At 45.8% G+C, this 24630-nt stretch overlaps 1 protein-coding gene across 2 annotated transcripts in view; it reads right to left on the bottom strand.

Moving 5' to 3' along the window:
• Positions 1-13514: 13514 nt before the first annotated feature.
• The window catches only part of LOC135545510 (glutamate receptor 3-like), a 234616-nt gene continuing 223500 nt past the window's right edge, over positions 13515-24630 (bottom strand). The window contains exons 14-16 of one of the 2 annotated variants that reach the window (XM_064973155.1): positions 20223-20337; positions 18601-18848; positions 13515-15237 (exon numbers count right to left, since the gene is read on the bottom strand). In XM_064973155.1, coding sequence (XP_064829227.1) covers positions 18603-18848; positions 20223-20337 — 361 coding nt within the window. In that variant the 3' untranslated portion in view covers positions 13515-15237; positions 18601-18602. The remainder of the gene's footprint in view (positions 15238-18600; positions 18849-20222; positions 20338-24630) is intronic. The other variant, XM_064973154.1, reaches the window with a different exon arrangement.

The raw sequence follows: 24630 nt of genomic DNA, 5'->3' as shown, positions 1-24630 counted from the left end.
CTGTAGTGTTCCTCTCTGTCTGTTGTGTTCCTGTCTGTCTGTAGTGTTCCTCTCTGTCTGTAGTGTTCCTGTCAGTCTGCAGTGTTCCTCTCTGTCTGTAGTGTTCCTGTCTGTAGTGTTCCTGCCTGTAGTGTTCCTCTCTGTCTGTAGTGTTCCTCTCTGTCTCTAGTGTTCCTCTCTGTCTGTAGTGTTCCTGTCTGTCTGTAGTGTTCCTCTCTGTCTGTAGTGTTCCTCTCTGTCTGTAGTGTTCCTGTCAGTCTGTAGTGTTCCTCTCTGTCTGTAGTGTTCCTGTCTGTAGTGTTCCTCTCTGTCTGTAGTGTTCCTGTCTGTCTGTAGTGTTCCTCTCTGTCTGTAGTGTTCCTCTCTGTCTGTAGTGTTCCTCTCTGTCTGTAGTGTTCCTCTCTGTCTGTAGTGTTCCTCTCTGTCTGTAGTGTTCCTCTCTGTCTGTAGTGTTCCTCTATGTCTACATCACTCTCCCCGTGCTGTCTGTAGTGTTCCTGTCTGTCTGCATCACTCTCCCCGTGCTGTCTGTAGTGTTCCTGTCTGTAGTGTTCCTCTCTGTCTGTAGTGTTCCTCTCTGTCTGCAGTGTTCCTCTCTGTCTGTAGTGTTCCTCTCTGTCTGTAGTGTTCCTCTCTGTCTACATCACTCTCCCCATGCTGTCTGTAGTGTTCCTATCTGTCTGCATCACTCTCCCCATGCTGTATGTAGTGTTCCTCTCTGTCTGCATCACTCTCCCCATGCTGTCTGTAGTGTTCCTCTCTGTCTGCATCACTCTCCCCATGCTGTCTGTAGTGTTCCTATCTGTCTGCATCACTCTCCCCATGCTGTCTGTAGTGTTCCTATCTGTCTGCATCACTCTCCCCATGCTGTCTGTAGTGTTCCTATCTGTCTGCATCACTCTCCCCATGCTGTCTGTAGTGTTCCTATCTGTCTGCATCACTCTCCCCCTGCTGTCTGTAGTGTTCCTATCTGTCTGCATCACTCTCTCCCATGCTGTCTGTAGTGTTCCTCTCTGTCTGCATCACTCTCCCCATGCTGTCTGTAGTATTCATATCTGTCTGCATCACTCTCCCCATGCTGTCTGTAGTGTTCCTATCTGTCTGCATCACTCTCCCCATGCTGTCTGTAGTGTTCCTATCTGTCTGCATCACTCTCCCCATGCTGTCTGTAGTGTTCCTATCTGTCTGCATCACTCTCCCCGTGCTGTCTGTAGTGTTCCTATATGTCTGCATCACTCTCCCCATGCTGTCTGTAGTGTTCCTATCTGTCTGCATCACTCTCCCCATGCTGTCTGTAGTGTTCCTATCTGTCTGCATCACTCTCCCCGTGCTGTCTGTAGTGTTCCTATCTGTCTGCATCACTCACCCTGTGCTGTCTGTAGTGTTCCTATCAGTCTGCATCACTCTCCCCATGCTGTCTGTAGTGTTCCTTTCTGTCTGCATCACTCTCCCCATGCTGTCTTTAGTGTTCCTATCTGTCTGCATCACTCTCCCCGTGCTGTCTGTAGTGTTTCTATCTGTCTGCATCACTCTCCCCATGCTGTCTTTAGTGTTCCTATCTGTCTGCATCACTCTCCCCATGCTGTCTGTAGTGTTCCTATCTGTCTACATCACTCTCCCCATGCTGTCTGTAGTGTTCCTATCTGTCTGCATCACTCTCCCCGTGCTGTCTGTAGTGTTCCTATCTGTCTGCATCACTCTCCCCACGCTGTCTGTAGTGTTCCTATCTGTCTGCATCACTCTCCCCACGCTGTCTTTAGTGTTCCTATCTGTCTGCATCACTCTCCCCGTGCTGTCTGTAGTGTTCCTATCTGTCTGCATCACTCTCCCCATGCTGTCTGTAGTGTTCCTATCTGTCTGCATCACTCTCCCCATGCTGTCTGTAGTGTTCCTATCTGACTGCATCACTCTCCCGTGCTGTCTGTAGTGTTCCTATCTGTCTGCATCACTCTCCCCATGCTGTCTGTAGTGTTCCTATCTGTCTGCATCACTCTCCCCGTGCTGTCTGTAGTGTTCCTATCTGTCTGCATCACTCTCCCATGCTGTCTGTAGTGTTCCTCTCTGTCTGCATCACTCTCCCCATGCTGTCTGTAGTGTTCCTCTCTGTCTGCATCACACTCCCCATGCTGTCTGTAGTGTTCCTCTCTGTCTGCATCACTCTCCCCATGCTGTCTGTAGTGTTCCTATCTGTCTGCATCACTCTCCCGTGCTGTCTGTAGTGTTCCTATCTGTCTGCATCACTCTCCCCATGCTGTCTGTAGTGTTCCTATCTGTCTGCATCACTCTCCCCGTGCTGTCTGTAGTGTTCCTATCTGTCTGCATCACTCTCCCCACGCTGTCTGTAGTGTTCCTATCTGTCTGCATCACTCTCCCCACGCTGTCTTTAGTGTTCCTATCTGTCTGCATCACTCTCCCCGTGCTGTCTGTAGTGTTCCTATCTGTCTGCATCACTCTCCCCATGCTGTCTGTAGTGTTCCTATCTGTCTGCATCACTCTCCCCATGCTGTATGTAGTGTTCCTCTCTGTCTGCATCACTCTCCCCATGCTGTCTGTAGTGTTCCTCTCTGTCTGCATCACTCTCCCCATGCTGTCTGTAGTGTTCCTATCTGTCTGCATCACTCTCCCCATGCTGTCTGTAGTGTTCCTATCTGTCTGCATCACTCTCCCCATGCTGTCTGTAGTGTTCCTATATGTCTGCATCACTCTCCCCATGCTGTCTGTAGTGTTCCTATCTGTCTGCATCACTCTCCCCCTGCTGTCTGTAGTGTTCCTATCTGTCTGCATCACTCTCCCCATGCTGTCTGTAGTGTTCCTCTCTGTCTGCATCACTCTCCCCATGCTGTCTGTAGTATTCATATCTGTCTGCATCACTCTCCCCATGCTGTCTGTAGTATTCATATCTGTCTGCATCACTCTCCCCATGCTGTCTGTAGTGTTCCTATCTGTCTGCATCACTCTCCCCATGCTGTCTGTAGTGTTCCTATCTGTCTTCATCACTCTCCCCATGCTGTCTGTAGTGTTCCTATCTGTCTGCATCACTCTCCCCGTGCTGTCTGTAGTGTTCCTATCTGTCTGCATCACTCTCCCCATGCTGTCTGTAGTGTTCCTCTCTGTCTGCATCACTCTCCCCATGCTGTCTGTAGTGTTCCTCTCTGTCTGCATCACTCTCCCCATGCTGTCTGTAGTGTTCCTCTCTGTCTGCATCACTCTCCCCATGCTGTCTGTAGTGTTCCTATCTGTCTGCATCACTCTCCCCGTGCTGTCTGTAGTGTTCCTATCTGTCTGCATCACTCTCCCCATGCTGTCTGTAGTGTTCCTATCTGTCTGCATCACTCTCCCCATGCTGTCTGTAGTGTTCCTATCTGTCTGCATCACTCTCCCCGTGCTGTCTGTAGTGTTCCTATCTGTCTGCATCACTCTCCCCACGCTGTCTGTAGTGTTCCTATCTGTCTGCATCACTCTCCCCACGCTGTCTTTAGTGTTCCTATCTGTCTGCATCACTCTCCCCGTGCTGTCTGTAGTGTTCCTCTCTGTCTGCATCACTCTCCCCATGCTGTCTGTAGTGTTCCTATCTGTCTGCATCACTCTCCCCATGCTGTCTGTAGTGTTCCTATCTGTCTGCATCACTCTCCCCATGCTGTCTGTAGTGTTCCTATCTGTCTGCATCACACTCCCCATGCTGTCTGTAGTGTTCCTCTCTGTCTGCATCACTCTCCCCATGCTGTCTGTAGTATTCATATCTGTCTGCATCACTCTCCCCATGCTGTCTGTAGTGTTCCTATCTGTCTGCATCACTCTCCCCATGCTGTCTGTAGTGTTCATATCTGTCTTCATCACTCTCCCCATGCTGTCTGTAGTGTTCCTATCTGTCTGCATCACTCTCCCCGTGCTGTCTGTAGTGTTCCTATCTGTCTGCATCACTCTCCCCGTGCTGTCTGTAGTGTTCCTATATGTCTGCATCACTCTCCCCATGCTGTCTGTAGTGTTCCTATCTGTCTGCATCACTCTCCCCGTGCTGTCTGTAGTGTTCCTATCTGTCTGCATCACTCTCCCCGTGCTGTCTGTAGTGTTCCTATCTGTCTGCATCACTCACCCTGTGCTGTCTGTAGTGTTCCTATCAGTCTGCATCACTCTCCCCATGCTGTCTGTAGTGTTCCTTTCTGTCTGCATCACTCTCCCCATGCTGTCTTTAGTGTTCCTATCTGTCTGCATCACTCTCCCCGTGCTGTCTGTAGTGTTTCTATCTGTCTGCATCACTCTCCCCATGCTGTCTGTAGTGTTCCTATCTGTCTGCATCACTCTCCCCATGCTGTCTGTAGTGTTCCTATCTGTCTACATCACTCTCCCCATGCTGTCTGTAGTGTTCCTATCTGTCTGCATCACTCTCCCCGTGCTGTCTGTAGTTTTCCTATCTGTCTGCATCACTCTCCCCACGCTGTCTGTAGTGTTCCTATCTGTCTGCATCACTCTCCCCACGCTGTCTTTAGTGTTCCTTTCTGTCTGCATCACTCTCCCCGTGCTGTCTGTAGTGTTCCTATCTGTCTGCATCACTCTCCCCATGCTGTCTGTAGTGTTCCTATCTGTCTGCATCACTCTCCCCATGCTGTCTGTAGTGTTCCTATCTGTCTGCATCACTCTCCCCGTGCTGTCTGTAGTGTTCCTATCTGTCTGCATCACTCTCCCCATGCTGTCTGTAGTGTTCCTCTCTGTCTGCATCACTCTCCCCATGCTGTCTGTAGTGTTCCTCTCTGTCTGCATCACACTCCCCATGCTGTCTGTAGTGTTCCTCTCTGTCTGCATCACTCTCCCCATGCTGTCTGTAGTGTTCCTATCTGTCTGCATCACTCTCCCCGTGCTGTCTGTAGTGTTCCTCTCTGTCTGCATCACTCTCCCCATGCTGTCTGTAGTGTTCCTATCAGTCTGCATCACTCTCCCCATGCTGTCTGTAGTGTTCCTTTCTGTCTGCATCACTCTCCCCATGCTGTCTTTAGTGTTCCTATCTGTCTGCATCACTCTCCCCGTGCTGTCTGTAGTGTTTCTATCTGTCTGCATCACTCTCCCCATGCTGTCTGTAGTGTTCCTATCTGTCTGCATCACTCTCCCCGTGCTGTCTGTAGTGTTCCTATCTGTCTGCATCACTCTCCCCATGCTGTCTGTAGTGTTCCTATCTGTCTGCATCACTCTCCCCATGCTGTCTGTAGTGTTCCTATCTGTCTGCATCACTCTCCCCGTGCTGTCTGTAGTGTTCCTATCTGTCTGCATCACTCTCCCCATGCTGTCTGTAGTGTTCCTCTCTGTCTGCATCACTCTCCCCATGCTGTCTGTAGTGTTCCTCTCTGTCTGCATCACACTACCCATGCTGTCTGTAGTGTTCCTCTCTGTCTGCATCACTCTCCCCACGCTGTCTGTAGTGTTCCTATCTGTCTGCATCACTCTCCCCACGCTGTCTTTAGTGTTCCTATCTGTCTGCATCACTCTCCACGTGCTGTCTGTAGTGTTCCTATCTGTCTGCATCACTCTCCCCATGCTGTCTGTAGTGTTCCTATCTGTCTGCATCACTCTCCCCATGCTGTCTGTAGTGTTCCTCTCTGTCTGCATCACTCTCCCATGCTGTCTGTAGTGTTCCTCTCTGTCTGCATCACACTACCCATGCTGTCTGTAGTGTTCCTCTCTGTCTGCATCACTCTCCCCATGCTGTCTGTAGTGTTCCTCTCTGTCTGCATCACTCTCCCCATGCTGTCTGTAGTGTTCCTATCAGTCTGCATCACTCTCCCCATGCTGTCTGTAGTGTTCCTCTCTGTCTGCATCACTCTCCCCATGCTGTCTGTAGTGTTCCTATCTGTCTGCATCACTCTCCCCATGCTGTCTGTAGTGTTCCTCTCTGTCTGCATCACTCTCCCCATGCTGTCTGTAGTGTTCCTATCTGTCTGCATCACTCTCCCCACGCTGTCTTTAGTGTTCCTATCTGTCTGCATCACTCTCCACGTGCTGTCTGTAGTGTTCCTATCTGTCTGCATCACTCTCCCCATGCTGTCTGTAGTGTTCCTATCTGTCTGCATCACTCTCCCCATGCTGTCTGTAGTGTTCCTCTCTGTCTGCATCACTCTCCCCATGCTGTCTGTAGTGTTCCTCTCTGTCTGCATCACACTACCCATGCTGTCTGTAGTGTTCCTCTCTGTCTGCATCACTCTCCCCATGCTGTCTGTAGTGTTCCTCTCTGTCTGCATCACTCTCCCCATGCTGTCTGTAGTGTTCCTATCAGTCTGCATCACTCTCCCCATGCTGTCTGTAGTGTTCCTCTCTGTCTGCATCACTCTCCCCATGCTGTCTGTAGTGTTCCTATCTGTCTGCATCACTCTCCCCATGCTGTCTGTAGTGTTCCTCTCTGTCTGCATCACTCTCCCCATGCTGTCTGTAGTGTTCCTATCTGTCTGCATCACTCTCCCCATGCTGTCTGTAGTGTTCCTATCTGTCTGCATCACTCTCCCCATGCTGTCTGTAGTGTTCCTATCTGTCTGCATCACTCTCCCCATGCTGTCTGTAGTGTTCCTATCTGTCTGCATCACACTCCCCATGCTGTCTGTAGTGTTCCTCTCTGTCTGCATCACTCTCCCCATGCTGTCTGTAGTATTCATATCTGGTCTGCATCACTCTCCCCATGCTGTCTGTAGTGTTCCTATCTGTCTGCATCACTCTCCCCATGCTGTCTGTAGTGTTCCTATCTGTCTGCATCACTCTCCCCATGCTGTCTGTAGTGTTCCTATCTGTCTGCATCACTCTCCCCATGCTGTCTGTAGTGTTCCTATCTGTCTGCATCACTCTCCCCGTGCTGTCTGTACTGTTCCTATATGTCTGCATCACTCTCCCCATGCTGTCTGTAGTGTTCCTATCTGTCTGCATCACTCTCCCCATGCTGTCTTTAGTGTTCCTATCTGTCTGCATCACTCTCCCCGTGCTGTCTGTAGTGTTCCTATCTGTCTGCATCACTCTCCCCACGCTGTCTGTAGTGTTCCTATCTGTCTACATCACTCTCCCCATGCTGTCTTTAGTGTTCCTATCTGTCTGCATCACTCTCCCCGTGCTGTCTGTAGTGTTCCTATCTGTCTGCATCACTCTCCCCACGCTGTCTGTAGTGTTCCTATCTGTCTGCATCACTCTCCCCACGCTGTCTTTAGTGTTCCTATCTGTCTGCATCACTCTCCCCGTGCTGTCTGTAGTGTTCCTATCTGTCTGCATCACTCTCCCCATGCTGTCTGTAGTGTTCCTATCTGTCTGCATCACTCTCCCCATGCTGTCTGTAGTGTTCCTATCTGTCTGCATCACTCTCCCCGTGCTGTCTGTAGTGTTCCTATCTGTCTGCATCACTCTCCCCATGCTGTCTGTAGTGTTCCTCTCTGTCTGCATCACTCTCCCCATGCTGTCTGTAGTGTTCCTCTCTGTCTGCATCACACTACCCATGCTGTCTGTAGTGTTCCTCTCTGTCTGCATCACTCTCCCCACGCTGTCTGTAGTGTTCCTCTCTGTCTGCATCACTCTCCCCATGCTGTCTGTAGTGTTCCTATCAGTCTGCATCACTCTCCCCATGCTGTCTGTAGTGTTCCTCTCTGTCTGCATCACTCTCCCCATGCTGTATGTAGTGTTCCTATCTGTCTGCATCACTCTCCCCATGCTGTCTGTAGTGTTCCTCTCTGTCTGCATCACTCTCCCCATGCTGTCTGTAGTGTTCCTATCTGTCTGCATCACTCTCCCCGTGCTGTCTGTAGTGTTCCTATCTGTCTGCATCACTCTCCCCATGCTGTCTGTAGTGTTCCTCTCTGTCTGCATCACTCTCCCCATGCTGTCTGTAGTGTTCCTCTCTGTCTGCATCACTCTCCCCATGCTGTCTGTAGTGTTCCTCTCTGTCTGCATCACTCTCCCCATGCTGTCTGTAGTGTTCCTCTCTGTCTGCATCACTCTCCCCATGCTGTCTGTAGTGTTCTTATCAGTCTGCATCACTCTCCCCATGCTGTCTGTAGTGTTCCTCTCTGTCTGCATCACTCTCCCCATGCTGTATGTAGTGTTCCTATCTGTCTGCATCACTCTCCCCACGCTGTCTTTAGTGTTCCTATCTGTCTGCATCACTCTCCCCGTGCTGTCTGTAGTGTTCCTATCTGTCTGCATCACTCTCCCCATGCTGTCTGTAGTGTTCCTATCTGTCTGCATCACTCTCCCCATGCTGTCTGTAGTGTTCCTATCTGTCTGCATCACTCTCCCCGTGCTGTCTGTAGTGTTCCTATCTGTCTGCATCACTCTCCCCATGCTGTCTGTAGTGTTCCTCTCTGTCTGCATCACTCTCCCCATGCTGTCTGTAGTGTTCCTCTCTGTCTGCATCACACTCCCCATGCTGTCTGTAGTGTTCCTATCTGTCTGCATCACTCTCCCCGTGCTGTCTGTAGTGTTCCTCTCTGTCTGCATCACACTACCCATGCTGTCTGTAGTGTTCCTCTCTGTCTGCATCACTCTCCCCATGCTGTCTGTAGTGTTCCTCTCTGTCTGCATCACTCTCCCCATGCTGTCTGTAGTGTTCTTATCAGTCTGCATCACTCTCCCCATGCTGTCTGTAGTGTTCCTCTCTGTCTGCATCACTCTCCCCATGCTGTATGTAGTGTTCCTATCTGTCTGCATCACTCTCCCCACGCTGTCTTTAGTGTTCCTATCTGTCTGCATCACTCTCCCCGTGCTGTCTGTAGTGTTCCTATCTGTCTGCATCACTCTCCCCATGCTGTCTGTAGTGTTCCTATCTGTCTGCATCACTCTCCCCATGCTGTCTGTAGTGTTCCTATCTGTCTGCATCACTCTCCCCGTGCTGTCTGTAGTGTTCCTATCTGTCTGCATCACTCTCCCCATGCTGTCTGTAGTGTTCCTCTCTGTCTGCATCACTCTCCCCATGCTGTCTGTAGTGTTCCTCTCTGTCTGCATCACACTCCCCATGCTGTCTGTAGTGTTCCTATCTGTCTGCATCACTCTCCCCGTGCTGTCTGTAGTGTTCCTATCTGTCTGCATCACTCTCCCCATGCTGTCTGTAGTGTTCCTATCTGTCTGCATCACTCTCCCCGTGCTGTCTGTAGTGTTCCTATCTGTCTGCATCACTCTCCCCATGCTGTCTGTAGTGTTCCTCTCTGTCTGCATCACTCTCCCCATGCTGTCTGTAGTGTTCCTCTCTGTCTGCATCACACTACCCATGCTGTCTGTAGTGTTCCTATCTGTCTGCATCACTCTCCCCATGCTGTATGTAGTGTTCCTATCTGTCTGCATCACTCTCCCCATGCTGTCTGTAGTGTTCCTATCTGTCTGCATCACTCTCCCCGTGCTGTCTGTAGTGTTCCTATCTGTCTGCATCACTCTCCCCATCACTCTCCCCATGCTGTCTGTAGTGTTCCTCTCTGTCTGCATCACTCTCCCCATGCTGTCTGTAGTGTTCCTATCTGTCTTCATCACTCTCCCCATGCTGTCTGTAGTGTTCCTCTCTGTCTGCATCACTCTCCCCATGCTGTCTGTAGTGTTCCTCTCTGTCTGCATCACTCTCCCCATGCTGTCTGTAGTGTTCCTATCTGTCTTCATCACTCTCCCCATGCTGTCTGTAGTGTTCCTCTCTGTCTGCATCACTCTCCCCATGCTGTCTGTAGTGTTCCTATCTGTCTTCATCACTCTCCCCATGCTGTCTGTAGTGTTCCTATCTGTCTGCATCACTCTCCCCATGCTGTCTGTAGTGTTCCTCTCTGTCTGCATCACTCTCCCCATGCTGTCTGTAGTGTTCCTATCTGTCTGCATCACTCTCCCCATGCTGTCTGTAGTGTTCCTATCTGTCTGCATCACTCTCCCCATGCTGTCTGTAGTGTTCCTATCTGTCTGCATCACTCTCCCCATGCTGTCTGTAGTGTTCCTATCTGTCTTCATCACTCTCCCCATGCTGTCTGTAGTGTTCCTATCTGTCTGCATCACTCTCCCCATGCTGTCTGTAGTGTTCCTATCTGTCTGCATCACTCTCCCATGCTGTCTGTAGTGTTCCTATCTGTCTGCATCACTCTCCCCATGCTGTCTGTAGTGTTCCTCTCTGTCTGCATCACTCTCCCCATGCTGTCTGTAGTGTTCCTATCTGTCTGCATCACTCTCCCCATGCTGTCTGTAGTGTTCCTATCTGTCTGCATCACTCTCCCCATGCTGTCTGTAGTGTTCCTATCTGTCTGCATCACTCTCCCCACGCTGTCTGTAGTGTTCCTATCTGTCTGCATCACTCTCCCCATGCTGTCTGTAGTGTTCCTATCTGTCTGCATCACTCTCCCCCTGCTGTCTGTAGTGTTCCTATCTGTCTGCATCACTCTCCCCATGCTGTCTGTAGTGTTTCTGTTTGTAAAGAGTCCATGACACAAAATGAAATGAAGAAAAAAAAACATTTAAAAAAAGGAAGATGAGTTGCAGCAGTGTAGCGAAAGACAACAGCAAAACAATATCCTTTGATGCTTTGACAAAAGGGAGTTTGTGGAGCGTACAGGAACATTTCCGCGGTTGTGTGTGTGTGTGTGTGTGTGTGTGTGTGTGTGTGTGTGTGTGTGTGTGTGTGTGTCACTGTGTGTGTGTGTGTGTGTGTGTGTGTGTGTTCAGGCACTGTGTGACCAGTGTGTGTGTGTGTGTATGTGTGTTCAGGCAAGTGGATAAATCCTGAATTATTCTGTCTGTATCCAGAGAGAAAAGGGACTACTGGTTGGCTGCCACGTTCATGTCTGGTTGGACAGTTGTGTTATTTGAGTCATGGAAGACCAGTCACTGCGTATGTTTGTATTCGTGTGTTCAGTCACTGGGCAGACCAGTCACTGCGTATGTTTGTATTCATGTGTTCAGGCACTGGGCAGACCAGTCAGTGTGTATGTTTGTATTCGTGTGTTCAGGCACTGGGCAGACCAGTCAGTGTGTATGTTTGTATTCGTGTGTTCAGGCACTGGGAAGACCAGCCAGTGCGTATGTTTGTATTCGTGTGTTCAGGCACTGGGCAGACCAGTCACTACGTATGTTTTTATTCGTGTGTTCAGGCACTGGGCAGACCAGTCACTGCGTATGTTTGTATTCGTGTGTTCAGGCACTGGGCAGACCAGTCACTGCGTATGTTTGTATTCGTGTGTTCAGGCACTGGGCAGACCAGTCACTGCGTATGTTTGTATTCGTGTGTTCAGGCACTGGGCAGACCAGTCACTGCGTATGTTTGTATTCGTGTGTTCAGGCACTGGGAAGACCAGTCACTGCGTATGTTTGTATTCGTGTGTCCAGGCACTGGGCAGACCAGTCACTGCGTGTGTTTGTATTCGTGTGTTCAGGCACTGGGCAGACCAGCCACTGCGTGTGTTTGTATTCGTGTGTTCAGGCACTGGGCAGACCAGCCACTGCGTGTGTTTGTATTCGTGTGTTCAGGCACTGGGCAGACCAGCCACTGCGTGTGTTTGTATTCGTGTGTTCAGGCACTGGGCAGATCAGTCACTGCGTGTGTTTGTATTCGTGTGTTCAGGCACTGGGCAGACCAGTCACTGCGTGTGTTTGTATTCGTGTGTTCAGGCACTGGGCAGACCAGTCACTGCGTGTGTTTGTATTCGTGTGTTCAGGCACTGGGCAGACCAGTCAGTATAGCCTGGGGACTGGACTTTTCTTTTACCACACAATGACAGCACACAACCCAACACACAGGGAGAATGGTGTTCTGAGTAATTCACAAAGTAACCTGTTTGCTAATGTATTAGATGTGTAGGATAGTGTATCGGCTTTATTTAACCCATAGCGCTGCATCAACTCAAGATATAGATATATAGATACATCATGGTACCAGTAGACCTATAGATACATCATGATACCAGTAGACCTATAGATACATCATGGTACCAGTAGACCTATAGATACATCATGGTACCAGTAGACCTATAGATACATCATGGTACCAGTAGACCTATAGATACATCATGATACCAGTAGACCTATAGATACATCATGATACCAGTGTAGACCTATAGATACCTCATGGTACCAGTAGACCTATAGATACATCATGATACCAGTAGACCTATAGATACATCATGGTACCAGTAGACCTATAGATACATCATGGTACCAGTAGACCTATAGATACATCATGGTACCAGTAGACCTATAGATACATCATGGTACCAGTAGACCTATAGATACATCATGGTACCAGTAGACCTATAGATACATCATGGTACCAGTAGACCTATAGATACATCATGATACCAGTAGACCTATAGATACATCATGGTACCAGTAGACCTATAGATACATCATGGTACCAGTAGACCTATAGATACATCATGGTACCAGTAGACCTATAGATACATCATGGTACCAGTAGACCTATAGATACATCATGGTACCAGTAGACCTATAGATACATCATGATGAGTGCTATGTACTCATCAGGCTGCCATGTTTGATCACTGTCTTGCCATTGTAGGTTAATATACTCTGGGTTTGAAATGGTTTCCTCAACTTATAATGACACATTATTGATGACAGAGAGATTTCAGATGGCCAATGAAGATGTCAGTGAGACTCTCAATCAGTGTATTTGGGAGACTGTCAGAGGCAGCAGAAGGTTCTGTAGTAATATTGATCCAGCACCAGCCATGAAATAAAACAACTATTTTCTCATCCTGTTTTTCAGAAGGTTGTAATGGTACAGGAAGGAATTATATAGTTGACATGTGGCTTGTACAGTGTGTTGCAAAACAGGCAATTTCCGTTCAGATGAGAGGACAGATGCGGCGCTTACACATTCTTGGAGTGATGACAATATCATTGCTGTGTGTTTGTGTGTGTTTATTTTAATAAACTTCACCATGTGGTTTAACAAGTTCATGAGATTACTAGCACACAAACACGGCATTTTCTATACAGGTTTATTTACAAAATGTATTAAAATTCTCTGTACAGCTCCTCACTAACGAAGATCAGTAAATGATAAACACACATGCAGATTCTGACTCTTTTGTAGCAGTCACTAAGATGTTTGGCCATTTTCTCTGTGTTAAGTGAACTTACAAAACCAAAGAAACTGTCTCGCTAACGATGAACGGTGGTTGTATTTCTACTGTAGAATCTGATGGAAGTTCCGTGGTTGTATTTCTACTGTAGAATCAGATGTAAGTTCCGTGGTTGTATTTCTACTGTAGAATCTGATGTAAGTTCCGTGGTTCTATTTCTACTGTAGAATCTGATGTAAGTTCCGTGGTTCTATTTCTACTGTAGAATCTGATGTAAGTTCCGTGCTTGTATTTCTACTGTAGAATCTTATGTAAGTTAGAAGAGCTGTGATATGTCGTTACGGAGTTTACATGCAATTTCTTAGAAAAATAAGGAAACCCATCAGTCCTTAATAAATACATCTACTTTCAATCAATGTACACCTCTCTTTCTTTAGAATGGTTTATTTCCTTTTTCTTGCCTTCCCTTTTTTAGGCTTTTTTTGTGTGTGTGTGTGTGTGTGTGTGTGTGTGTGTGTGTGTGTGTGTGTGTGTGTGTGTGTGTGTGTGTGTAAATCTATCTTTTCACGGTTTTAGGTGATTAATTTTCTTCCTAACTACTATGGAATCACAGTCTTTTGAAAAGGAAATGTGCTAAGCTTTTAAGACATCCCCTGTAAGTACGTTGTATAAATCTATTTTCTCATTGTATTTATATTATTCAGTTATTTCATTTACTAAGTAAATTCACCAAACACTACAATGCTCATAAAATGAAATTAAAATTGAAAGCATATCATCAAACTGCAGCTTAGTGTAAAATGTGTAATTGTTTAGCAAAATACCAAGGTCATCCATAATACTACTGTTAAGAAGCCAATACTGTTTGGATTTGCAGTTGATCTACTTTTCGAATGTCCCTTTTGGTTCAGTTTTAATTTATTGTGCAGAAGATTTGAATGATTTTAGGTTACATGAAAATCCAGCTATAAGCAGGTGTTCTTTCAAAATGAAGACAAAAAAAAAAACGACCTATTTCGGAGTGACACTGTGTGAGTGAGTTTTCTCTTCATATTATACACACCATAAAACACACTGGGAGAGTTACTGAACTATGAAACTTGCTCAGACAGTCCCCTGCGTTTAAAAAAAAACACATCTGAATCTGTTGGCAGTATATTGGGATTGTGAGATGGCCTGTTTTAAGTTGTGTAAAGCCAAATGCTGCATCTCACATTCATCTCTTTCTTGAGTCCCTGTGTGTGTGTGTCCAGAATGGCCCCTTATTCAATATATAATGCACTACTTTTGACTGGGGGCTCTGCACAGAAGTAATGCACTATATAGGTGACAGGGTTCCATTTGGGATGCACAGTTTACTAGCTACCAACGCCTTCTCTCGGAGTCTATCTCTGACACTTCAAAAGCACCAGAGTTGACAACAACAATACAGTATTCTTTTGGCTATGGCATATTTAACCAATTGATTCCAATAAGATTCAAATGTGTCTTTCAAAACAATTCCAAGGTCACAGGAACATAACAAGCTATCTTCTAATAATCAGTGTCTATAATAAACTTATTTTAAAACACATTTAACCAGTAAAAACCTAGCCTGCAACAAGAATTAGGATAATCTGATCAAATTCCCTTTGCAGAAAAAACAATTTATCATCTGTCATATCGTATTCATCTTCTGTCCGGCACTTGGAAATGTGCTCGGGGTGCAAGTGATGGCTTTAGGTATCTCTCTTTTGTTTTTAGCATCTCAAATGAAGTTCCTTAAAACAGATTACAGTATCGATCCTGTCTTTCTGTTTGTTTGTCTGTGTGTTTGTGAGTTCAAGCCAAACGCAAACCGCTGTGATGAATTGCATTGTTCTCAGTAAGTCTGCTAGTCTGTGACTGTTCCATACGTAAGGCACTGGAGGAAACTGCTCGAGTTCTTCACGTCACCAGTCCTGTCGTGTCGCCATTGCAGATTATCGTTGCCATTTTCCGCCAGGAGAGGATTTAGCTGCAGTTGAGGAAACCCCCATCCTGACGTGATCATGTTGTTTCATCATAGGGTCAATAGTCACAGTCGTTCGTAAGGGATCGGTACCTGGTCTAGCTGAAGTTGTTCGTAAGGGATCGGTACCTGGTCTAGCTGAAGTTGTTCGTAAGGGATCGTGTACCTGGTCTAGCTGAAGTTGTTCGTAAGGGATCGTGTACCTGGTCTAGCTGAAGCGCCCGATACCTGTTTTAGAGGAAGGAAGTAGAGACATACGGATAATCTTAATTGCATTTAACTGATTCCTTGCGTCTTCTCTCTTCACCTCCTCAAAACCAATAGGATGAGATGTCGGAGATCCCTCCCCTCTGACCTTCTCACCCAATGGGATTTGAGGAGTCGAGAAAAAGAGGACCCAAGGAATCAATGAAATTGCGATTCTCACACAGAGAAACATGGGTAATAAGTCTGTTAAAATGGTGGATGAGATGAGACGTGTCAATAAGGTTGGAATGGTTGAGGCACGTTGATGTGTTACTTGGGACAATAGTTTAACTGTTAGCGATCTGCTAGCATATTCTACTGAGTAAACCACAACCTTCAGCTAGATAAAGTATGAGTGTTTACAAGATAAAGATGAATGTTTTTTGATGGATTAATCTTTTACATTTTTATTTTTATCATGTTGATTTCAATTAACAACACCATAGTGCAGGGTTTTTTTCTGGACCAACCCCCCCCCATCTTGGCAGTGTAGAAAAATGTTTGCATTTCAAGCCAATTTCCTTCAAATCTACATATTCTGCCATGGACCTGAGAGAACCTTTTGCAGTTTTAAAACAAATGTCCTTGAATTTTATGCATTTTACCATGGCTAATGCTGTGTTCTTTTGCTCAAACATAATAACAAATGCTGAATAAATGTTTTATGTACAATTATCCCAGACGGTCTAGCTTTTATTTTGCTGATTGTGTCACGCCCTGGTCTAAGTATTTTGTGTTTTTCTTCATGTATTGGGTCAGGCCAGGGTGTGGCATGGAGTTTTTGTATTGTGGTGTGTTTTGTCTTGGGGTTTTGGTGTGTATGTATTTGGGATTGTAGCTAGTGGGGTTATCTAGCAAAGTCTATGGCTGTCTGGAGTGGTTCTCAATCAGAGGCAGGTGCTTATCGTTGTCTCTGATTGGGAACCATATTTAGGCAGCCATATTCTTTGAGTTTGTCGTGGGTGATTGTCCTGAGTGTCTTGATGTCCTTATTCTGTGTTAGTTTGCACCAGTTAAGGCTGTTTCGGTTTTCACTACGTTTATTGTTTTGTAGAGTTTGTGTTTTGGATTTGTGTTACATTGTGTAAATAAACATGGATCACAATATACGCGCTGCAGTTTGGTCCAACTCTCCTTCACCATTAGAAAACCGTGACAGATTGTTAGTTTTCAAAGATGATATAACTAAAGAGTATGTAGGTCCATTATCTCTTCTACATACTCTATATCTGGTTTTAATCATTTAGTTGTCAAAGATGATATAACTAAAGAATATGTAGGTCCATTATCTCTTCTACATACTCTATATCTGGTTTTAATCATTTAGTTTTCAAAGATGATATAACTAAAGAGTATGTAGGTCCATTATCTCTTCTACATACTCTATATCTGGTTTTAATCATTTAGTTGTCAAAGATGATATAACTAAAGAATATGTAGGTCCATTATCTCTTCTACATACTCTATATCTGGTTTTAATCATTTAGTTTTCAAAGATGATATAACTAAAGGTTTCCATTATCTATTCTACATACTCTATATCTGGTTTTAATCATTTAGTTGTCAAAGATGATATAACTAAAGAGTATGTAGGTCCATTATCTCTTCTACATACTCTAAATCTGGTTTTAATCATTTAGTTGTCAAAGATGATATAACTAAAGAGTATGTAGGTCCATTATCTCTTCTACATACTCTATATCTGGTTTGAATCATTTAAGTTTACGCTGGAAGCATTTTTCCATCAAATAATGATTTTGCTTTTTTAACGCGGTTCGGTGGCCCACACAAGGATTGACGTCTAGTCATACTCAGTATGTAGCCTATAGTATGTAGACAAAAGTCTTGGGGAATTGTAAATGTAATGTTGGGTTGTCTGTTGGCTCCCGAGTGGTGCAACGGTCTAAGACACTGCATTTGGCTCCCGAGTGGTGCGACGGTCTAAGACATAAGACACTGCATTTGGCTCCCGAGTGGTGCAACGGTCTAAGACACTGCATTTGGCTCCTGAGTGGTGCGTTGGTCTAAGACACTGCATTTGGCTCCTGAGTGGTGCGATGGTCTAAGACACTGCATTTGGCTCCTGAGTGGTGCGACGGTCTAAGACACTGCATTTGGCTCCTGAGTGGTGCGATGGTCTAAGACACTGCATTTGGCTCCCGAGTGGTGCGACGGTCTAAGACACTGCATTTGGCTCCTGAGTGGTGCGATGGTCTAAGACACTGCATTTGGCTCCTGAGTGTTGCGATGGTCTAAGACACTGCATTTGGCTCCCGAGTGGTGCAACGGTCTAAGACACTGCATTTGGCTCCTGAATGGTGCGATGGTCTAAGACACTGCATTTGGCTCCTGAGTGGTGCGATGGTCTAAGACACTGCATTTGGCTCCCGAGTGGTGCGACGGTCTAAGACACTGCATTTGGCTCCCGAGTGGTGCGACGGTCTAAGACACTGCATTTGGCTCCTGAGTGGTGCGATGGTCTAAGACACTGCATTTGGCTCCTGAGTGGTGCGACGGTCTAAGACACTGCATTTGGCTCCCGAGTGGTGCGACAGTCTAAGACACTGCATTTGGCTCCCGAGTGGTGCGAAGGTCTAAGACACTGCATTTGGCTCCTGAGTGGTGCGACGGTCTAAGACAATGCATTTGGCTCCCGAGTGGTGCAACGGTCTAAGACACTGCATTTGGCTCCCGAGTGGTGCAACGGTCTAAGACACTGCATTTGGCTCCCGAGTGGTGCAACGGTCTAAGACACTGCATCTCAGTGCTGGAAGCGTCACTACAGATCCTTCTTCCATCCCGCATCACAACGTCACGGACGTAATCGGGTGTCCCATAGGACGGTGCACAATTGGCCCAGCATCATCCGGGTTAGGGTTTGACCGGGTTAGGGTTTGACCAGGTTAGGGTTTGACCGGGTTAGGGTTTGACCGGGTTAGGGTTTGACCAGGTTAGGGTTTGACCAGGTTAGGGTTTGACCAGGTTAGGGTTTGACCAGGTTAGGATTTGACCAGGTTAGGATTTGACCGGGTTAGGATTTGACCGGGTTAGGGTTTGGGTTTGACCGGGTTAGGATTTGGGTTTGACCGGGTTAGGGTTAGACCGGGTTAGGGTTTGACCGGGTTAGGCCCTCATGGTAAATAAGAATGTGTTCTTAGCTGACTTGCCTAGTTAAAATATTGTGGATATGTTCAAGTCAAGAGTGATTAACTGTTACGAAATCACACCAAACAGCTTGAGAACAACACAAACAAACAAATCATCCAACAACACACCAGAGGAAACCAACTAAATGATTCAGGCGTCACAGAGAGAGAATCAGGAAGAGAGCAGCATTGTCATTACCCTTAGATCTTCACGCTCTCTGTCCCATACACGTTGTAGCCTTCTCTGTAAGTGGCAAAGTTCTGGGGGTTGGTCGGTGGAGCTGGCTTAAATTTCTCAGCATTTTTTGCTAGTTTGAGCCGTTTGGTTTCTGCACGTGACTTGTAACAGAACTCAATCAGAGCCACCATCATGGCCAGCCCCAGCCCACCAACCAGGATATAGAAGACCCCAGCCACATTGCTCAGGCTGAGAGCACTCGTCTTGTCCTGGGGAAAGTGAAGAACATAGTTAGAGGGTTTGCGGTGGAGAGAGTTCTGTAGAGAACAGTACAGCCTACCAGTATGACACTAAAGCAGAGTATATATATAGGCCTCAAACTGATCCTTACAGAATCTTGTTGAAATAACAGTCAGAGACCTAACACTCAGAATTCACATGGATACTCTATTATTATCAGACCTTCCTACAAACTGTTTCTCTGAGACAGAAACGTTTCTGATGCTACCAAATGGCAGATCGTACTACAGCCTCCAGAGGCTAACAGCAACAGGAGGCTGATGAAGTAAAGGATGGCTGAGGTTGAGTCTAGAAAATGTCTAGCTTGGACTGGCTTTCCTATAGGGGTCCAAGACGTTTTGAGGAACATCTGAACACCATAGTCAGACCACTCTCCAATGAAGGGGAGACGAGTCACCTCTTTAGTTTGATCTAGGTGAATGTAGAGCTTCCCCTATTCTACAGGTCTTCTTCCATGAAAGGAAGCTGCGGTCAGTAACTCACAGGTCAACATTTCAAGACCTGTCCTGAGTTCTTTTATTTTATTGGTATCAAACCATTTTGCTGCTGCTTCCTTCCTAAACATGTTTATAGAAAATTTGTTCATGAGAGTTTTACCATTTTGCAGTTGAACCCTTTTGTGGTTTGTTTGACTGTGGTAATCTGTAGCTAAGCCATTGAGGGTACGGACACTGATCTGTTAGTTTATTGGCCTGGCGATGGTCTCAGAGGGTTAAATAGAGGCTTATTACATTCTTAGACTTCATGTGGGGTGGAAACAACAAGATCTCTTCATTGCAACTCCTTGCTCAGACAAAGACCTGAAAAACACCCCACGGTGTTGTAATGTCTTCCCGAAGTTACATGGAATCAGTTGATCATGAACACGGTTTGTTTAGTAAATAGAAACAACAGCATAATGGTAAGAATATCATGAATGTCAAGCATGAAAATTAGCAAAAATAGCACTTAATGTCAACAGCTAGTCAACAACTATTCAATGTTGGTGTTTGATTATTTTTATACATGTACCATTTCACCAAAAGCACAAGGTCATTTACTATTACAGTTTGTGAAGCAAAAAAGCAGTTCCCATTTCTATATTGGCCAAAACAAAAACAACGTATTTTTCAGATATGATTTGAATTTGTGAAATGGTGCATGAAGGACTTGAACCACTTATTTATTTGTGTTAAATGTATGTGGCTGAATCATTTTTGGGGTATAATAAAATAATAAAATAAGGGGTAGGGGGGATATAGAGTATAATCTAGATGTTTCAGTATGGCTAAGCATTTCTTTGCATATGAACAATAGGTCACAATGCAACTGGGAATCAGCACAGAAGACCTGCGGAGACTGACCTTACTTCCAGAGTCCTTGGTTCCACATTCACCCTTATCGTACCACCATTTGTTTTTCAGCTTGTCTAAGATGCCTTGTTCACTGAGTTTCAATACGGCAAGGTTTACAGGAGTTCTTCACATGAGAAATAACATAAATAACATCATATTATGTTATTTTATGTTATTCATAACTTCATAGTTTACATAACTTCATAACAAAGCGATCGAGCAGGACTCCTGGCCATTGTCACATCACAGAGAACAGGCATTCTAGTCTATTACCTTGTTGTCATTGACCAGCCCTAGTCTAGGGCCAGGGCCTGCTCCTATCGCTTCGAGTAATCGGCAGACGCTGGTAACAGGACGAGCAGGTACTGACTGTACACTCTGCTGGTCTGGAAGTATCTAAAGCTGAGGAAGGTATTTGATTGTGGGGACAGCAGGGTAGCTTTCTGACCAGCACTTAACAAGTTCCATCCAACTAGAACCTTCTCTTGACTAACAGTAGCAGTAAAGGACTACAACACAACCGTTGACCTGATATTTGCAGTAGCAGAGGCTTGGACACCTCCTACTGCAACATCACAAGGTGGCTCTGAGCTTTGGTTCCTAAGACAACATGAACAATGAACCTAACAATGGCATTTACCTTGACATTAAAGACGGCATTAAAAAACTGAATAAAGCCAGAGGTGTTTCACATCAACCCGTTTCATAAGAACTTGTGCTGTGTATTGTTGGGAAAACAGCCTTTACTAAATCCGCTTACAAGTGGGATTACTGTCAACCAAGCAACAGCTTTATTACTGCTTTTTAAGCTCAGCTTTGACACATCAGGGGGATAATGAATGTGGTTTCTCTTTGTAATATGGTTTCATCAGAGGAAACTGATAGCTAATAATCAAGTGTTAAAATGCTGAATTAAAAGGTATAAGAAATTCCCCACTGCTTTACAACTGACATAGTGCCTTGTACTTAACATTAACTATTTACCTGTGCAACATACATGACATAATAGCCTTTTTAAAAATGAAGCTAAGATGTTACGTGTGGAAAACAACAAAAGGATGATGCATAATTAGGAAGATTGATCACATGGTGCTCTACTCTATAGCCACTATAAAAACAAACTGGTAGTGCTCTACTCTATAGCCACTATAAAAACAGACTGGTGGTGCTCTACTCTATAGCCACTATAAAAACAGACTGGTGGTGCTCTACTCTATAGCCACTATAAAAACAGACTGGTGGTGCTCTACTCTATAGCCACTATAAAAACAGACTGATGGTGCTCTACTCTATAGCCCCATTAGCAAGAGAGTGTGCTCAGCTCTATAGCCCTTTATGCAATGGATAGGTGGAATGGTGAATGCTGATTGGTTAAAACCACATTCCAGTCAGTGTCTATTCCACACGTTTCCACCGGCTAAATCTATGACGTTAAAATGCCCATTTATGCCTCTCTAGTGGTGCAGTGGTCTAAGGCACAGTATTGCAGTGCTAGCTGTGCCACTAGAGAACCTGGTTTGAGTCCAGGCTCTTTCGCAGTCGGCCGTGACCGGGAGACCCATGGGGCGGCGCACAATTGGCCCAATGTCGTCCGGGTTAGGGGAGGATTTGGCTGGCAGGGAGGTTCCTGTCCATTCACACACTAGCAAATCCTGTGGCGGGCTGGGTGAAATGCACGCTGGCACATTCGCCAAGTGTATGGTGCGTCCTCCGACACATTGGTGCGGCTGACTTTTGGGTTAAGATGGCATTGTGTCAAGAAGCAATCCATTGACCTTTGCCTCTCTCAAGTCCGTACGGGAGTTGCAGCGATGGGAGAAGACTGTAACTGCCAATTTGATACCATGAAATTGGTGAGAAAAGGGTGTAAAAATAATAAAAGCCTATTATTAACTCTGTTCCATCTGACTGCACAATCCATTGTCTCACCAGCCCAGCCAGGCAATTTATGAACTTGATCTCCACTATAAAATCATCTAGACAATATCTCATTTTTTTCGACTAACATTTAGTTTTCAACAGTGGAGATTTGTATAAAGCTCGCTGTCTGTCACTCCGACATTTGCAACATTGTTTCAATATTCAAATTCGATCTCCTGCTGTCCCATAGTAATGAACGAGTTGTGAGTCTGGACGAGACAGAGAGGCAGGATGCATTTCTCAGACATTCAAAATCATAACTCAGCAGGCATCATTTTTATGGATGTATACAAAACAAATTACATTTAAAAAAAAGATAAAACGAAACACAGCTAATTTGCAGTCTTTCAGCTTCAGTTAGAAATGATTGTGTTACTGTAGCTGTGTTGTTGGCTAGCTCCTCCGAATAACAGTTTCCTGACGAGTGAGCACATTTTCTATGCCAGGCGAAATCGTACCTCATCAGCTTATTGTTATGGATGGATCCAAGTAAATGGCACCAGAAACCAGCTTTAACAAATGCAGCTACTTTACCGGCTACTCTTTTTTGACATGACTGTAAGTTAGCCGTTTTTGGCGAGCTAGCGAGGATAATAACTTTGCCAGCCAGTATGGCAACGGTACATTTAGAATGAACCACTGGGTCACATCCATAGATAAAGAACAGAAAGACTGAACGACTGGGTCCCATCCATAGATACAGAACAGAAAGACTGAATGACTGGGTCACGTCCATAGATACAGAACAGAAAGACTGAACGACTGGGTCACATCCATAGATACAGAACAGAAAGACTGAATGACTGGGTCACGTCCATAGATACAGAACAGAAAGACTGAACGACTGGGTCACATCCATAGATACAGAACAGAAAGACTGAATGACTGGGTTGCGTCCATAGATACAGAACAGAAAGACTGAATGACTGGGTCACATCCATAGATACAGAACAGAAAGACTGAACGACTGGGTCGCGTCCATAGATACAGAACAGAAAGACTGAATGACTGGGTCACATCCATCGATACAGAACAGAAAGACTGAATGACTGGGTCACATCCATAGATACAGAACAGAAAGACTGAACGACTGGGTCACATCCATAGATACAGAACAGAAAGACTGAAAGATACAGAACAGAAAGACTGACTGGGTCACATCCATAGATACAGAACAGAAAGACTGAACGACTGGGTCACATCCATAGATACAGAACAGAAAACTGAATGACTGGGTCACATCCATAGATACAGAACAGAAAACTGAATGACTGGGTCACATCCATAGATACAGAACAGAAAGACTGAACATCCATAGATACAGAACAGAAAGACTGAATGACTGGGTCTCGTCTCTAGCAACCCTAGATTGGTGTGGGGACTATATCTTGTGGAAGGATGAAGTAGTATGAATAAATGAAGGAAAATAATGTTTTTTTATGAAAATATGGGACTCATTATTGTAATATGTTGGTAACCCGTTATATAAAAGTGATGATGCCCTAGAAGACGGTGTTTGGAGGATATATTGGCACGGTTTGCCGACCCTCAACGACCAACACCCATACCAATATAGCCTCCAAACACCAGCTTTCTCTGGCATTATCACTTAATTACACAGCTTGTAGAAAAATACATGTTAGTCTAAAAGAAATGTGAGATAATGTCTAGATGCTTTTTATAGTGGAGATCAAGTTGATCACTTCCCTGCCTGGGCTGATGAGACAGTGGATTGGGCTGACGAGACAGTGGATTGGGCTGACGAGACAGTGGATTGGGCTGACGAGACAGCGGATTGGGCTGACGAGACAGCGGATTGGGCTGACGAGACAGTGGATTGGGCTGACGAGACAGTGGATTGGGCTGACGAGACAGCGGATTGGGCTGACGAGACAGTGGATTGGGCTGACGAGACAGTGGATTGGGCTGACGAGACAGTGGATTGGGCTGACGAAAGTGGATTGGGCTGACGAGACAGTGGATTGGGCTGACGAGACAGTGGATTGGGCTGACGAGACAGTGGATTGGGCTGACGAGACAGTGGATTGGGCTGACGAGACAGTGGATTGGGCTGACGAGACAGTGGATTGGGCTGACGAGACAGTGGATTGGGCTGACGAGACAGTGGATTGGGCTGACGAGACAGCGGATTGGGCTGACGAGATAGCGGATTGGGCTGACGAGACAATGGATTGGGCTGACGAGACAGTGGATTGGGCTGACGAGATAGTGGATTGGGCTGATGAGACAGTGGATTGGGCTGATGAGATAGTGGATTGCGCAGTCAGATGGAACAGAGTAAATAGGCATTTTAACACCATAGATTTAGCCGGTGGAATAGACAACGGCTGGAATGCGGCTTTAACCAATCAGCATTCAGGATCACACACACCCGTTGTATAAAGCACTATAGACACAGACTACGCTAATCAAAGAACGATGAATGGATAACAAGTGTCTTGGGTCCCACTGGTGAGCAATGTCCTCCTGGGACCTT

This window comes from Oncorhynchus masou, chromosome 9 (assembly GCF_036934945.1).
Source record: "Oncorhynchus masou masou isolate Uvic2021 chromosome 9, UVic_Omas_1.1, whole genome shotgun sequence".
Lineage (NCBI taxonomy): Eukaryota > Metazoa > Chordata > Actinopteri > Salmoniformes > Salmonidae > Oncorhynchus > Oncorhynchus masou.
This window is presented reverse-complemented; position numbering and strand designations above follow the sequence as displayed.